Source organism: Prunus avium, chromosome 6, assembly GCF_965620075.1.
Source record: "Prunus avium chromosome 6, drPruAviu1.hap1.1, whole genome shotgun sequence".
NCBI lineage: Eukaryota > Viridiplantae > Streptophyta > Magnoliopsida > Rosales > Rosaceae > Prunus > Prunus avium.
Window position 1 is genome coordinate 7971649 of NC_142289.1, and position 17630 is coordinate 7989278.

Sequence of the window (17630 nt, forward strand, 5' to 3'; positions counted from 1 at the left end):
TGGAAATTAGTTGAGGCATTTCTATTCAGATTATGGAAACGCTAAAACCTATTTCAGTTGTGAACTTAAGAGTATAATAGTATAACACAAGGAAAATTGCTTTATTTTCATTGCTTCTGCAAATTAAATTTGCCCTTTTGTATATAATTTACATGTGACACCAGTACGATACAGGCTTATTCCATGTTAAAGTATACACGAGGAAAAATAATTATCGATTATTTAGTAGCATGTACAAATTACGGATGAAGCAGTCACCTTCTAGGAGCACTTCTTCTCCGCAACCAATGTTGCAGTGATCCCCTGGTTACCTTTAGCCTTTCTAAAGCCACGGGTCTTCGCGTGGAATAGATCAACTCTGCGGGTAGTTCATCCCTCCGTGACATTTCTTCTAAATCTTGATCTGAATCAGTAGTGTTCCCTGGTTCTATTGTAGTATCAAGTCCAACTTTAGCTCCTGTTGCAAGAACCTTGAGCCCCAATTCATCCTGCAGAAGTTTGGTTATTGCATCTTTTACCTCTAAATTTTGTGTGGTTGAGCCTCCATCAACCTCATGGACTCCTACGACGATCAGCATGTCATCTTTTACAGAATGTCCTGTAACCATCAGAAAGTCTTAACATCAGCATGAAAGTTAGAAACTCTGGATCCTAAGCCTCTCCTTCCTTTTCTCATTTGCTTATGTATTTTAAATCTGATTTTACCCTATCTTAAATATGTTTGAATAAATGGCTTCTCAAATAAGATAAAGGCATCTGAAATGGATGCCTCGTAAAACAATATGTTCATACCTAAGGTATAGTTCTCTTTGATCATTCGTAGAACTGCAAGAACAACGATCCGAGCTTCAACCTGTTAAAAAGAGGATATTAGCATGAGAAAAAATGGGATAAAAAGTATGCGGACACAATCGCATAATAACAAGTTCACCGAGACTGGTATTCTCAAAACATGTAGAATATAAACTGGCTAGTTGAAGAATACCTTCGTCAGTCCTTGAAGGTCCACTGCTAAGGTCTCAGCAATATGGGTTTGCAAGTGTTCTGCAACTTTTTCAAGCAGCAGACTTCCGGGTCTCCCGATGTCAGTTTTGTTGCATGAACTCAACTCTTCTTGTTTGGCGTTGCTGTCTTGTATAACTCCTTCACACCACTCCTCAATCAGTTGCTCGAGGTAATAATCATTAGATTTGTAACTGCAAAGTAAATGCATAATTAGTCAAATATAGATGTCCATGAGAAACTAAATATATGCTGATAGTATATACCCTGCTTTCCGCATATCCTGGTATATAGCCAGGCATTGTTGTACTTCGCTTACAGAACCATATCTGCTACGAGCCCTCAGAAGTGTATTATATGTCACCTGGAAAAAGAAAATAAATATAATTTTAAAAAATAATCATGGATTTACAAGTTGAATTGATCGAGAATGCCTTTATAAGCAGAATCATGACTTGGTAGTTATATGGAATTATTTGTCATTCATGCGAATGTGTTAAGATTTATAATCTGAAATTATAAGCATTAATTATTGATACTCACCAAATTTGGGTGTATCTGATACTTTTTCATTTCTGCAAACAGTGACAATGCTAGCTCCAAATTTTCATTTTCCACACAGACCTATGAACCAAAGGATATGTTGCATCAACATCTAGGGCAAATAAATAATGCAATTTTGCAGCTAATTAAGCATAGGTGGGAAGAACAGTGGTAACAAAACAAGATCAATAGTGAATCAGGAAAGCTTTTAAACCTTGATAGCTGTTGTATATGCAACAACATCAGGTTTCATCCCAGCTGCACGCATATTTTTCAGAATCTGCACTGAAATAAAAATTTATTAATGTTTTCCTTGAACTTGCATCTTCATCAAGATTTTGTACAATGACATCAAGAAAAGGTGGAGCCAAAAACACAAAATTATGTTAATCTCTCAAGAAAAGTTTTCATTTATTTATCACAAGAAAATAGGATTATTCTCAGTTCATTTCCCTGACACTTGATTCACTTATACTAGGTTAAAAGCTTTTTGATCTCCAAGAAAGTAACGAATTTCAGTGGCATCATCAGAAAACTTCCTGATGTATGAAGTGCAAGATATGACTACAAACTTGTACATTATCCGAATTTAACCAGTGATAACCATAACTTTTCAAAGGACATTTACCTGGAGTTTTGGTTCTGAAAAACTATGTAGGCCGAACGAAAATTTGAACAATGATGCAAACAGAACTATCAAAGATTAAGTTCACCAAATTTATGCCTTACCTGCAAGGCACCCTCAACATTTCCTGAGCCTCCACAGATATCAGCCAAAATTGACCAGCTTATTTGATTAGGATAAAGACCTACTGCTCTCATCTCATCCAATAATGCTTTTGCATGGTAGTAGTCAGTACCACAGGCCTTCATCAAAGTATTGTATGTTGTAGTTGTGGGGTTAAAAGAAATCCCTTTAGCAAAGTTTAGATGACATCAGATTATAAGTGCTACGGCAAAGTGGTAATCCAATGTACATAAGTAAGCTCCACTCAAACTGCTATACCTTTGTACTTTTTGCCAAAAGTCTCCTGGACTTTAGTGCTCTTCAAAGACTGGAAAAGGCGAAAAGCCCTATCATACTGGTTAGCCTCAACACAAGCATGTAGAAGGATGTTAAAACACTGTGAATTAGGTTCAGAGCCAGCCAGAAGCATCTCTTCAAACAATTGGATTGCCTTCTCAACAATACCTGCATTTGCACAGGCACTGATCAATGACGACCATGTAACTGTATTAGGCGTAACACCTGCTGATAGCATGTCTTCTTTGACGTTTAGAGCCATGTGCCACAATTTTGCATCTGCAAAGACCTGGATAATTGGTCATCAGTTATGTACATAATAAAGTGCCTCACTACATGGAAATTCATTGCTACTAAGTACGAATTGAAGCAAAATAGGATCCATGTATATATGTCTGCATATTACTATCAAAAGCAAAAATATAATAACTCATAAGCAAATTCATATTTACCTTAACAATAGTGCTGTACGTGAAGACATCCAATTTCAACACTCCTGTTGATTCCAAATGCTGGACTTCCCTGTAAATATCTTGTGCCAAATCAACTCGTCCAGCAAGACAGCATGCCTTCAAAAGGATATTATAGCATGCCATATCTGCTCTGACACCAAGATTCTAGACAAAGAAAATAAATAGATTTAGATAGTTGTAGCTTGATCATTACAAACCAATTATGCATTCAAACCGATCGCCACATGCAAAACATAGTGCCAACATTGATCTATTGAGTAACATTGAAAGAAAAATATTATGTGTGCAGTAGTATGAGAGAGAGAGAGAGAGAGAGAGAGAGAGCATTACTTGCATGCTCTTGTATACATGAAATGTGTAGTTCAAGTCATGTGCGTTCACATTCATGAGACTGTTGAAAACATAAATATTCGGGGTAACCTTCTGTTTGAGCAAGTCCTGCAGCAAAAATAATCCGGAAAGAAGATCCTGAGTTTTAACCTCATGACTGCATTAAAGTTATGGAAATGTCTAAGGATTTATTTTGGCAATGTATATGGCGATGTTTTCTGTTTTGTGTTTTCACTAGGGAGTGAGGAGATGAAGATGATAGAGAAAACTGAAGAAAAATACAAAAGATATTTTATAAAACTAAAATTAAAAGCAATAATAATTTTTAAATTTTAGTTTGAAGGAAAGTGTTCCATTTGCCATATGCCACCCGATAGAGCTCATAATGAAAACAGAGATATTTAAAAACTCAGTTCCGAACTATAGGAAAGTTCATTATTATCTGAAAATCGAATCAAGAAAAACATTAGCAAACAACAAAGGCAGTCAGGGTGGTATATACCTCATAGATGTACCTAGATTTCATGTAGTCTTTGCAGAGACCACATACATCAATTATTGTACGGTAGACATACATATTTGAACCATTCAAGTTTTCCTTGGATGCTTCATATGCTGCCAAAGCAGGCTCCAACGCCTTTCTCTTTCCAAATTCATATATAATGTTACAGAATAATATATGCGCATGTGGAAAAATACAAGCATACCTGCAAAATGTGATAACCAAAGCATAAATAGTGACTAATGAAGAAAAGAATGAAGATTCAGGGCAACCGAAACATTAACTGAGACTACAATGAAGAAAACTGCGTTACAGAAGAACAAGAAAAAATTTCTTTTAAAACTCACTTAAAAGAACATGTCTGAGCAATGCAGAACAGATAAGAGAAACCCTCAGACCAACTCATAAGAGAACAGTCAAATATACCTTATGGCCAATTTTGGGCAACATTTATCAACACAAAGTTTGATAACTTCAGATGGCTCCAGCAGTTCTTTGATTGGGAAACGAAAACCTGAACCAAGTATTATCTGTTACAAATCCAAGGAGTCTCAAATTCTCTACCATGACTCATCACATTATTATTCTTCCAAGACTGAAATTCTCATGAAACATTAGATTCTTCCTTCCTCATTCACATAACAACAAACTAAGGATCAAATTTTTAACATTTTCGACAGCCCTTTATCTAAAACCCAACTTAAAATGCCTAAAGGAAGTAAAAATCTTCTTATATTATATATATGGGTAGAGTCAAATATATGCTAATGCACTTCAAAAGTTGGGTTACTTCACCATTTCTCTAACAATTTAAAATCTTTGAACATAAAATCAGGACTGGACTACAAATTAGTACAATGCAGGTTTATATCGCAATAAACTGAACAAAAAAATCACGAAATTAACAGAAAATTACCTGCAAGAACCTCCATGAGCTCAACAAGTTCCTGCACTTGCTTACATTTCAAAAGCCGGCTACACTGCCTTCCCAGCAACTCCATAGCGTACCCATCAAACAGCTTCAATGGCGGAACGCCAAGCTCGTTAACTTTCCCCAACACCTCAACGAAACTCCGGACATTTCCCTCTTTCAAAAGCCCCGAAATACCCTTCGCCACAAGCTCAACCTTGAGCGCCGCTGTGAACTCGGAGCCTCGGACACCCGAAAGCACGACGCTTTCGACAACCATAGCGAAATCTTGGAACTTGCCGTCTCGGGCGAGCTTGGAGGCGAGGTCGGCGAAGTAGCTGAGGTGCGTTTTGGTGGGGTCCCATCGGACGGCGAAGAGGGGAGGGGGGCGGGAATGGAGGGTGGAGATTGGAGGAGAGGATTTGGAGGGAGATAGCTTGGGAAGTGATAAGGGTTTGTCTTTGTAGGGTTTGGTGGAGTGGTTGCTGCCGTGGGGATTTGGAAGAGTGGCAATGGAAGATGAAGAAGAAGCAGAGTAGCCAAGGATGATGAACTCTCTCATTCCTTGAGCTAAGGCCGAAACCGTTGTGTTTTTTTTTTTTTTTTTTTTCTGTTGGGATGGGGTTTTATATGGGTTTTTGAGGATTGGATTTGAAAGGCCGGTATTTTTGTGGGAGATTTCGTCAATTTAAACAGATTTTCAAAGGCCATGGGATGTTTCTATTTAAACCTTTGAACTTGGCTAGATGTCCCTTATAAAAAATTGCTTTGTATTTTTTTTTTTTTTTTTGCTTATTTAAAGTTTAAATTTATAAAGAAATTATTATATGATATTGTAGTATGGTCATTGGTTGACATTTCCTGCCTCTAAATAAAATTCACTTATATGAATACATGGACGAGTTATCCACGTAATTGTATTATAGTACATATACATATACCATGTACATATATATGTGAGTTATATATATTGTGAAAAGAGTTGGAGTGTATATATAAGCGAATCAAGGCTGAAGTTTGAGTCATAGCTTTTCTATTTATGGTTATTCACCAACTTCTTGTTCACTATTTCATGTAAATAACCCTTCATTGTCATGTACATGTACATTTACAATCCTTGAGATAATGACATAAATATAATTGAGATATTGGGGGAAACTAAAATGTTATCGCTATAAATTCATTTGAACACCTATACATGTTTGAGTGACATGTTAGGATATAGTTTCATAATTTAATGCAAGGGTAGAGTGGAGGTCTCGTCTTAATGTGTAATTCTACAACCATCAATATTAATGACATTTAATTTTTGTTTTGACGGACGAAAGTCAAAAATAAATATAATAGATTAAGCAGTTTGTTTTGTTGTTAAATAAATACACATAACAAGCTAAACAATTTTTGACCTCTTCGTTGTGCTTATAATTACTTTGGTACTTTTATTCAACTTGCAGATTATGCTACATTATATAGATATATTTTGAAGGTCCAATTCCTCTACAATTTTTTTAGAATTTTTACACGTTAATCCTTTAGGGTCAAAATTCTGGATTTTCTGAAACTCATGACATTAATCCAAAAAGAGTGAAATAATAGCTATAATCAACATATTGCAATGGTTTGATCCCTCTATTTCAAAGAAAAATAATGCTAAAATCGGTCGCTCATGCAAATCCTAAAAAGAACACGTTATTTTGTATACTATAGTGAAGAAACGACTTGTAGTTTATTTCCCCTCGATGTCAATAGACCAACATTTTTCGCGCCTAACTACCACGTGGCGCCAATTTGGCGAAAAGAGGGAGAATTACACGAGGGTAGACCCACCAGCTCCACAATAAGCCTGCACGTTGAGTACTTCCAGGGGTAAATTAGGAAATACATATAAGCGTAAGCTTCTGGAGCCCCGTCTCGTCCAAATTCCTTAACCAGATTGCCAGACCGGTGTCAGCGACATCATTTCGGAATCGGACGGAGGAGATCAACAAAAAGGTTTTCCGAAATTTCGGAAGCGAAATATTTGATGCCGATGAGAGATGCCGCCGAAGCAGCAATCGAAGGCCGATTTGGCGAAGAAGCAGAAGATCGTAGAGGACAAGACCTTCGGGCTCAAGAACAAGAACAAGAGCAAGAATGTCCAGAAGTACGTTCAGACCCTCAAGCAGTCCGTCCAGCCCATATCCGATCCTTCCAAGACCGCTGCTAAGGTCCCAAGTCTCCATCTTTTCTTTCGTTGATTAATATTTATGCGATTGATTGGCTGATTAACTTGATTTATTTTTCAAATTTTAGAAGGAAAAAAAAAAAAGGAAACTTGCTTTTGTTTTTCTTGTTTTGATCAATACAAGGAAAATTTAGTTAAAAATTAGAAAATAGATTTTGGATTCAGCATCAAAATTTAGAATTTTCATGGTCATGATAAATTTTTCATCTTACATAGATGAGTTTGAGACTTTGGCTTCTTTTAAATGGTAAAGTATCTATTTTGCTTCATAAATGAGAGAAATTTTGTTTGTGAGACTTGTATTATTTACAGAAAAAGAAGGAGGAAGAGAAGGCTAAGGACAAGGAACTGAATGAATTATTTAAGGTTGCTGTTAGTCAACCAAAAGTACCAGTTGGTAAGTGATTGTGTTCCCTTTTTGGTGACCAAATGATTGAAGTTTTTTATGTGTATATCTTGTGGAAACTTAGATTTGATATAATGCTTAATGGGCATGTGTTTAGGTGTTGATCCCAAGTCTATACTATGTGAGTTTTATAAAGCCGGGCAGTGTGCAAAAGGTTTCAAGTGCAAGTTCTCCCACGACTTGAATGTTCAGAGGAAAGGAGAAAAGATTGACATTTACAGTGATAAACGTGATCATGGTACAGTGCAGGAATTCTACTTTACAGTGGTGCTTGATTTATATTGCAATTTTTTCTATATTTTTTTGGTTTGTTTTGTTTTGTTTTGTTTCTGAGTTTGATGGTTTTTTTTTAAATATAAGACACGATGGAGGAATGGGATCAAGAGACTTTGGAGAAGGTGGTGGAATCAAAGAAAAATGAGTACCAGCAGAACAAACCGACTGATATTGTAAGTTATCTCCAGGGCAGTCAGTGCAATAAGCTTTCAAGTTCTCAGCTTCATACATGCTTATTTATTGAATATAGATGTTCAAACCATCAATGTGTTTGGTAGACTTCTAAATGAATTTTTGTTTTGTTTTTGGATATATGTGCAGGTTTGTAAATATTTTCTGGAAGCAGTGGAGAAGAAACAATATGGTTGGTTTTGGGTCTGCCCCAATGGTGGTAAAAATTGCCATTACAGACATGCTCTTCCTCCAGGATATGTTTTAAAGTCTCAAATGAAGGCTCTGTTAGAGGAAGAGGCTGAAAAAATACCCATTGAGGAGGAGATCGAAAATCAGGTTATTTGAACAAGCCTTTACGTCAAGTCATAGCATTTACATTTTGAGTGTCTGAAGGAATTGCGGTTTATCATTGGTATCTTCCTTATATTTGTCACCTGACCAATTAGCTGCTTGGTTTTAGCGTGCTAAAGTGACGACTTCAACTCCTATGACTCCTGAGTTGTTCATGCAATGGAAGAAGAAAAAGATGGCAGAAAGAGATGCTGGTTTGGCGGCACAAATGGCAGAGCGGGCTAAAAATGACCGTATGAGGTGTGTTCTCTTTCCCACGTTCTCCAATATGTGCTCACCCCGACCACTTACTAACTTTTTGGATATTGTTCACTGATTGTGTGTCCTTCCCTTGCAGTGGCCGTGAGCTATTTTTGTCAGATTCTAGCCTATTTGTGGACGATGTTGAGGCACATGAGAAGTACCAAAGAGATCAAGAACCTGCAGTTGCTGAACAGAAGGTTAGGTTTATTTTCTAATTTTTATGGTGATGAACAGATGGTTAGTTTTCACTTATTAGTTGTCACCCTCTTTTTTTCCCCATCTCAAAACTCTGTATAACTGGATGTAGTGTTATAAGATAGAAGTGCATGTGCCTGCTAAAGCTAAAGATTACTGTTTTTATGTTATTGTCCATGAATGTCTGTGAGGAGTTCAGGTTGCTTTTCCATGGCATGCTAATATGTGACTAGTACTGAACTGAATGGACTATATGTTAATTGTTTCACTCGTATTTTATTTGGTTCAACTTCAGGTCAGTGACAATTCTAACCGAGATAGGCCAAGTGACTCAGCAACATCTGGCGGTGATGCCAAAGTTACCAATGATGATGATGATGATGAACTGGACATGGATGAGTTAAACGAGTTAGAAGCAAGCTTATCTAAGGTAACAATTCAAGAGCCGGGCACTACTGCTTAATCCAAGAGAGGCAATCAAAAGTCTGCATCCATTTTTGAGTGTGGACTCGGTGTTATATGGACTGTTAAACTTATGGCCCCCTCAATGAGGGCAACCTCTCTGATGTTCTCCGAAAGTTTATAAAGTTCACCCATAATTGCTCATACCGTCCTTACGGATCATTAGGTGCTTTTGTGTAATATCTACTTTTCCATGGAGGATTGTCCCATACTTGAGGACATAAAAATAATCGTTGCCCTGTAATTTACCTGAGCTTCATAGGATGCAAGTGATGTCTCCTTTCAGTGTATGATATTTTAGTTAACGATGTCAAAGCATGTAAGCAACGTTTCGCCCGAGATTATGCTAGTCAAGTGCTAGGTCTTGCGCTTCCAGATGCTTGGTACTAATCTCCCTTATGTGGTGATTATCGTGCGAAAACTTCCTTTGATCTTGTTCTCAATGGACTATGTAACAAACCTCCACAACTCACAAGGATGAATGAAACTCACACTCCACACAAAAAAAAAAAAAAAAGCAAGCATACAAGGAACACATAATTTTATAGAGGTTTAGCAATTTGCCTACATCTTCTTGGTGATCCTCTTGAGAAAATTCACTAATGAAAGAATATGTTACAACCTTGATTTACAAAGAAACCCCCTTATAACTCTATTCTCTCCCCAAGCTCTCTTCTCTCTCACCTCTCTTATAAAACCCTTGATGCTCTTGTTAATTCTCTCACTTAGTTTTCCCTCTTGGTTTCTAGACTTACAAGACTCAAACTCTCAGCTCCCCTTTTGGCTGATTGCTCTCTCCTAAAGTTGTACTCTCTGCACTTTCTACTTAAATAGACAAGTACGGAGCTTCCCTTCAGCTGCTACCTCACCTTGCCAACAACCCTCATCAATGTCTTGTGCTGAAAAGTCTTCACATCATCCACCTTTGTCTTGTGCTGAAAAGCTACAACACAACAGCTGCACATATTCATTGCATTTGGATGTCCAGCTGCTCCTATCAATTTTTTAGGTGCCCAGCCACCCCTATTAATGCTTGGGATAGTAAGTCATGCACCTAGAGCTACAACAACATGCTGGAAGTCACACCTAGAGCTATTACAAATCAGTTCCCCCCTTACTAAACTAATTCCTAACCCCTAAAATAGCTCACTTGCTTCCCGATAAACTCATTTGACTTTAGGGTTACAAAACTATTTGGAATGAGAACTGAAAACATGTGGAAAACTATGCCAAAACTAAAGAAAAAACGCATGCATGATAATTGCACGTGCTCTGGCAATTTGCAATGGTCTGTTTGTCAATTGCATTCTTTCTTTTGCATCTTAGGTGAGCCAATTTTATCAACGGTGATACAGTTGCTTGTTCGGCTTCATTTGGTCTCAACAACCAAGAACCCCGGCGAGTGAATCATAAAGTTTCACCACCAGCTCCACCATGACGGATTAATCCTCTTGGACGTGAATTACATGTTACCTTGAGAGAGGTTATAAGTTTCACTATAAACGGATGAGCCTTAACTCCAATAGTAGAAAACTTACTCTTGCGTCCACGGCAAGGGTTGGACTTTCACCCTCCGGTCTCTCTAAACCGTCGTCCTTCTTTGAGCAAAGAAAGAAACACAAAATCAAGTATCTGTTATATGGTTCCACAAGTACCACAAAGATTAACCAATCAGCATTTTGTGTCGGCTAAAGTGACCCACAAAGGGATATATAAATCCAAATAACCGTGTGAAATGATGTGTAAATCCAAACGACCCTGCCTAACATAAAGATGTTCCAGAGCCATTAAGGGAACCAACACACATCTCTCACTCTTCTGTGTTCCATCTGAGCCTAACATGTCGCATCAAATGTGGGGCAATGACAGCTTTGCAAAAATCCAACAATTAATATGATAATAAATTACCAAGATACTTGTTAAGCGCATAATCATTTTGTTTTTGTACACTAGCAAGGACATATTGATATAAGCCCTGCATCAGCAGCATGACGCCATGAAAATGTGAAACAGAGAGCTTTATTGGGTTCATGAACCTCCTGCAATTTCCATTTTAATTGTAAATTACAATATTCTGAGTTCTGAGAGGGGAGAGGGAGGGGGGATCAATGATCATTTGAAGGACCAATTTATACGTGTTCATTTTCTAAAATTGCAGAATTAAAACAGCCATCTGAATAACTGGTGGCTTAATATTATTCCATCTTCACACAAGATTGATACAATAAGCAAAACCAGGGTATAATGAAGGAAACAGATTCGATAAACTAAAATATGGCATGTTTACTTACTTGGAATTGTATTGGAATTTTTCTAATTCCCTAACTTCATATGTGTTTACTAACACATATACACAGGTATTCGAATTTTTCGAATTCATGGTTGCTTAGGGAAGTAATTGATCCCATACTCATTCTCTCTTTCCTATCCCCTATTCATGACTTCCCCGATTCATAATTTCTCAATGTATTCCCTTGCGTGTAAGGATGTCAATAATCAAACAATGACAAGGATATTTTTAATATGTCAGATAATAACAATATCTATGATATCTGCATCATTGTCGTACCGGATTGAATTATAACAGTTATGAGAATTACAAGCATTCTGGGTTTAGGTCAAGAAAACAATTAAAGACGTGAAAGAAAAGATTGATGTGCTGCATGAAATTTTAAGCAAGCTCAAACGTAGGTAAACCTGCAAAGACATTTCTGGTAAAGCCAACAATATGAGCTGAGCTCCATAGGTAAGCAACAGGGTAAGCAGTAGTTTGAACTCCTCAACTCATGCAGAAAACAAAGAGTTGATCGAGATCGATTTCTTGTTGTACAATCTTCTTATAAGAAGGACATGTAATAAAATTAGAAAAGGGTGAGAAGAAAAAGAAAATTTTATTATGATAGGATCAGTACATCAAATTAAAAGCAAACCCCATTAGACACACCTCATACATTTTTAACAGAAGGGCAAGTGCTACTCTCCATATGTGTATATATAATATAGAAGGTTAGATGAAGGAGTTGAGAGGCAATATTGGAGAGATGGATGAGGCTTGTGGAACTTGCTTCCATTGCAGCTCAAGACATCAATGCTGATGTGAACTACAAGCGGTTTGATCGCTATTTCTCGGGCTGCATAGGCACCTGCGCTTCCTGCGTTGCCACCTTTCTATGGCGGCTCAGCCCTCTCCCAACTCTAGAAGCTACTCCAACCACCAACTTGACAAAACTGGATATTATCTTAACTTTGATCTGGCCTCTCTGTGGAGGAAGCCTGGCCTTGTTTGTGTTTGAAGGCTTGGCTTTTTCAATAGATAGAGCCATTTGTTTTAGAATATGTGGGGGAATACAATAACTGAAAGAGCCAATGTTTTGTTTCCAAGTACAAATAAAATGGGAATGAGACAGCTTTTTATAATGTTGAAGTGGATCAGAGTGAGTGCTGAAGGAGAGGCTGCTAAGGCATTATTTATCTATTATTGTGAGTCCAAAACGCATGCATGATTAGAAAATGCACTATTTTACAAGATTAATTTAAATTCCATTTAGTATTTTAATCTCAAATTTTCATAATTAAATATAGAGATTGCTTCCAAAAGTGAATCTCAAACTCAGTCAAGCTCAATTCCCCCACAAAAATTAGTGACATGTTACTCAAAATCTGATGTCAACTAATGCAAAACTTTCAAATGATGATGAGTTGGTTGCTCTGTTTTAATTGGGTTAATCATGTTCATATTCTCCACAAATAGACAAAAGAAGATAAAAAAGCTAGTTAAAATATAGTGCTTATGTTATCCTTTTTAAGCTTCTGGGTCCAATCCAAGATTACAAAGTCAAGCAAGGAAAACAGGTAATAATAAATTAGATGAGATAAAACTTTGCTGATGTGATGACTGGCTAAAAGATTCAAAGCCAAGGATTCAGTCAAGTCCATGGTCTTCAAATGACTAGGCAAGCAATAAAAAAAATCTTTTGCATAAAAATTAATGTGGGTAAGTCTGGACCTGAAATCTCCACTGTCCCCTTTGAAAAGGACTTGAAAAGCTCTGCTGGTGCAAGGAGCAGACAAGCTTTTAACAGATGTCCTCTTCTGGTGAAGGGAACACAAAAAAGTGGGAGCATAAGCATGGAGATCAAACATGTAGAATAACTACACTAGGTTTTGCTTAGGCTACAAAACTTAATGGCAAACTTGTTGATGGCTTATGGGGTTTTCTGGTTCTCTCTTTTTAAGATGAACCCATAGACATAATAATTATCAACAAGGGCAAAGGCTTATGATAAACACCAACAGTTGGGTTTTCTGATTGCTGCATATAATAGAAGTGGGTTATAAGCTGTGATCCTACACGCATGTGTTTGTTGCTTTTCTTTGTCTGTATGCTTTTTCTTCTTCTTTAGAGGACTGTACTTCAGCACTATAAACAATTATCAGTTATTTTGAAAGAATGAAGAAGCATATTTTGATGTAATCTTGACCTTAAATTCCTTCCAGTTGTGAAATACGAAGCAAAATGCTCTGCTCAACTAAATTTATGTACATTTCCTTTCATAGAACAGCATTGCTTGCTTATATAGATAATCACACTGTAATTGGACACATCAAGGGCAACATGATTCTTAGGGCTTGTTTGGGAGTGATTCTGGGAGGGCAAGAATCACTTATGGGGAGAAGAAGTGATAATTGGCCTATCCAGAATCACTTTTCAAACGAGCCCTTAATAATCAACATCAATGTTGTACAGGAATGTTTCTGTTTTCTGAAAATGAAAAATTAAAGATGCTTGGGATGGATAGAAATTAACAACAGCTGAATGAACAAGAACTTGCATTTATTTATAACAAGTCACATAGTTAGAATTTCATCCCCAACACTAATTTCCTCACAAATGCCATCATATATTTACAACATTTGAGCCCTGTGTTTTGTTGGAGTTTTGAAATCACTTAACTGGTGCAATAATGGTATAAACCAAAAGGAAGGTGACAATGACAATAGCCCCTGCTAGAGTAAACCTGGGGCTAGTCCATAACATGAGATTGGACCTCTCTGTCCTCTTGATTGGATCAACCTCCTCAGATGATGGGTAATTAGACCGAGTAGGGTTCCAGGTCACATACTTGTTTGGAGAGAACTGTGAGAAGAAGCTCTTCTTCTTCTTATTTTTCGCTTGCTTCCTGATGTTTGACCAGGCCTTGTCCCAATCTGTTGAGAATTTATCACCTGAGGTGTATGTTGATCAACATTGAACTATATGGTCAGTTTAATCATTAGACGCACCTAAATAACCTCTATCCGTACTTGTTCAAACAATGGGAGATGATGAGTGATTCGAACTTTTTCTAGTATTGGAAAAAATAAACAAAGAGCATTATACATAGCTAAAAGTTTTAAGGTGAGACGGTCATATACGCCCTCTGTCTCACATTTACCCATCACGTGCTGCTTTCGAGCGATGGGTAAATGCGAAACTTTCTCGAGTTAAACCCTCCCTCTTTTAATCACCTTGTAAAATTACTTGGCAAGACATAACATCTCACTACCACTATGCATGAATGAAACCTTCAAGATTGAAATTCACTAAAATTCACTAATAACCTTAATTAAAACTGGTAAACACCAACTCATCCGATCCAAGTGCCAAGTGATGACCAACCAAAACTAGGTGGGAAATCCAAAACAATTAGAAGCACATCATCATAGATGAAGCTCAATTTTACATCCAAACACTAACATTAAATAATAATAATAATAATAATTAAGAAAAAATAACAAATTAATTTGTTAGAAACGTACCGTTGGAGTCACCGTTTTGTTGGGGCTCTTGAGAGTCCCTTCTTGAACAGAAAGGTTTCAGTGGCGAGTAACAAGAAGAAGAAGAAGAAGAAGATGATGATGATGATGAAGAAGAGTTATGTTTTCGAGTGGTCCAGAAATAACGTGAGGATGTTAAGCTTCCTATTCGAGCTTGAATATCCATTTGCACATCCCGAACCCAAACCAAAGAATATTCCAATCCAATGTAAATCCCCTGCTAGCTACTGCTGATGATCTCGTGGCGCTAACATTTCCGTACGGTCTTATCACACTGGGAGATTGCCCAGCCTCTAATTCTCCCTCGCCTTCTCTCACTTCGACACGTGTCCCAATGTTAACTGGCTTTCAAATTCTCTTTTTTTTTAAAATTAAAATTATGGACCCTGCTTCCCTCCTTACATTACATGAAAGGCGACATTCATATTTCCTGCAAATCAAAGTTTGATACATATGCAAAAATTATCCATCAAAAACACAAAATTAAGCATCTCAGTGCACATGTCAAACTGTGATTAGTAGGAAAATAAAAGTTCCTACTTTTATGGAAGGAGACAAGTATTTTCCTTTAAATATTTATTTAGCCTGTTTTTTTTGCTTTTGTTTTCTCGAATAAAAGATAAACGAAAATATATAGATGTTTCAAATATTGTTTTGAAAAAAAAAATTACAAATAGCACACATGGGCAGACTCCCAACCCTTGACTTGATAGCAAGTGAAGTTTGTCAGTGCATTGTGAGCTCCAATTGCATCAACGTGATAAATTGTCCCAAAAACTCTTCTAATATTGTTTGAAGATAACTATCATTCAACGCTAAGATACATGAGATTTTTATTGACTGTATATAATTCAATAATTATTTGATATTTTCTTGATAAATAATAATTATATATCTATTTCTCTCATCACATCACAACTAGTCATGTAAAATTGATGCCAGTAACAAAAGTTAGTTTTCATTCAGACACAAGAATAATACTTTCGTGTGGATGTTTCATTTTCGGTCTTGCTATTTTCCTGTTGTAGATACCAGTCTATTCTCGAGAGCTACTTAAAAATAACTAACTCAATACAGCTGGACTAACTAACTAACTAACTAACTAACTAACTAACTAACTGCCATGTCATCAATCGTACCAGTGATGAATTAGCCAATGTCTTCCAGCCGTTGATCATCTGAAGCTTTGATCAAGTTATTTACTGACGTGCTGCGGTGCAGAGGAATTTTTATTTTTTCAATTATTTTTTTAAAACAAAGGTTGATGCAAGCAAGTTCTTGAATTACTTCTATATATGGGTGAGAAGGGATTTTCTGAAACTCAAAGAAAAATTCGGATTTTTTTTCAAAAAAGATCGAACAGTCGGCAACTGGTGGTGAGTGAGTGTTGGTTGCACCAGATGACGTGGCTCGTCTGTCCCCACCAAAGACTCTGTACGCGCATCATACTAGTGGACAGGAGAGAGTTACATGTAGGCTGTAGCATCACCGAGAAATCGGTAGTGGGACCCATCATTTGAGGCCAACCAAGAATTCATCCACGCCGTGGGTTGCCTAATTCTCTGCGTCGCACCCCATTATCATTCAATGAGCCTGCAAGTGTGTTACACATGTTTCGTATACTCTTTGAAATAAACAATGCTATTTTTTTTACCTCACATGTTTCACTATTCATGCATCTTTAAACTGACCCTATCATTTAGCCTCCATAGCATGAGAGAAAATCTTAGATTTAACTCATTTTGTACAATCATTTTTTTTTTGGATGTACAGTCATGTTTCATCATAATTGTATATAACTGGTGATATGAAAGTTTTTCTCTTATAAATACAACATATACCAAGTTTACGAGCAAAACCCTTTGATTCATAGGGGCTTCTTAATAAACCACTAGCATTAGTTAATCCTTCCAAGGTTATTGGCGGAGCTCTCATCGATATTCAATTTGTGTCGTCCAATAGGGGAAGGCGACTGATGTAGTTGGATGAAGTCACAAAGTGTGTAAAAGAGAGCTTATTTTTCTAAAAATGCTTGTAATTTTCTTGTGGTTTCACATCTTCTTTGTCAAATAAAACAAGAGTTCTCTAAATTTTTTTAAATACAAATCGATGTATATACAATAATATACAAGCTCTAATGCATTTTTTCTTGCAAGTCAGTTTTGTAAAGTCAAATTCTACCCAATGTTTTTATAATTTGGTACAAAAGCAAGATATCATACAAGTATGAGATTGAGCTTATTATATAGTGTGACTTCCTAATTGTTATAATGGGCGATGTAACTTGAGAAGAATTAGTATTTGTAAGCGAGATGTGTAAAGTCACTCCCTTAATGAGAGGTATGAATACTTTTCAACTTTCTTATACAAATTTTGAAATGTATGGTACATTATTTAATATTACATTACTGATTAAAAAAATTGCATTGAAATAAAATCCATTTGAGAGATGAATCCAAGCTAATCATTTAGCATTTGTCAACGGAGTCTAGTCAAGTGAAAGCCATGACTTGTAGATCAATAGTCCCAAATTCGAACCCGAATGAGGCTCATGACATTTTGATAGTGTGCATATGTGAGAAAACCATTGCCCTTTTTTAACTTTGGCCACAAAAAAAAAATCATTTAGCATTCCAAAATTAAAACGTGTAAGTAATAGAGCACATGGATTGGGGTCCTTGCGCCCGCGCAAATTAAA

The 17630-nt window shown here is 36.8% G+C and overlaps 3 protein-coding genes across 3 annotated transcripts; 1 reads left to right on the top strand and 2 right to left on the bottom strand.

Annotated features, from left to right (window-relative positions):
- Positions 1-82: 82 nt before the first annotated feature.
- Positions 83-5403, bottom strand: LOC110744513 (Tetratricopeptide repeat (TPR)-like superfamily protein). Its single transcript, XM_088255118.1, has 13 exons — positions 4791-5403; positions 4301-4388; positions 3875-4079; positions 3373-3480; positions 3022-3186; positions 2552-2858; positions 2275-2459; positions 1760-1825; positions 1546-1626; positions 1269-1366; positions 986-1196; positions 793-853; positions 83-598 (listed from the first exon to the last, which is right to left on the bottom strand). Exons 1-13 carry the CDS (start codon positions 5344-5346, stop codon positions 255-257), a joined length of 2475 nt encoding a protein of 824 aa, XP_088111244.1. The 5' UTR covers positions 5347-5403; the 3' UTR covers positions 83-254.
- A 1290-nt stretch (positions 5404-6693) lies between these two features.
- Positions 6694-9454, top strand: LOC110744511 (zinc finger CCCH domain-containing protein 11). Its single transcript, XM_021944505.2, has 8 exons — positions 6694-6991; positions 7321-7405; positions 7512-7652; positions 7775-7863; positions 8012-8200; positions 8325-8455; positions 8553-8655; positions 8949-9454. The coding sequence occupies exons 1-8, from the start codon at positions 6821-6823 to the stop codon at positions 9114-9116; spliced, it is 1077 nt and encodes a 358-aa protein (XP_021800197.1). The 5' UTR covers positions 6694-6820; the 3' UTR covers positions 9117-9454.
- Positions 9455-13928: 4474 nt separating this feature from the next.
- On the bottom strand, positions 13929-15207 carry LOC110744504 (2,3-bisphosphoglycerate-independent phosphoglycerate mutase). The gene is made up of 2 exons (XM_088254352.1): positions 14915-15207; positions 13929-14341 (listed from the first exon to the last, which is right to left on the bottom strand). Exons 1-2 carry the CDS (start codon positions 15096-15098, stop codon positions 14061-14063), a joined length of 465 nt encoding a protein of 154 aa, XP_088110478.1. The 5' UTR covers positions 15099-15207; the 3' UTR covers positions 13929-14060.
- Between the last annotated feature and the right edge of the window lie 2423 nt (positions 15208-17630).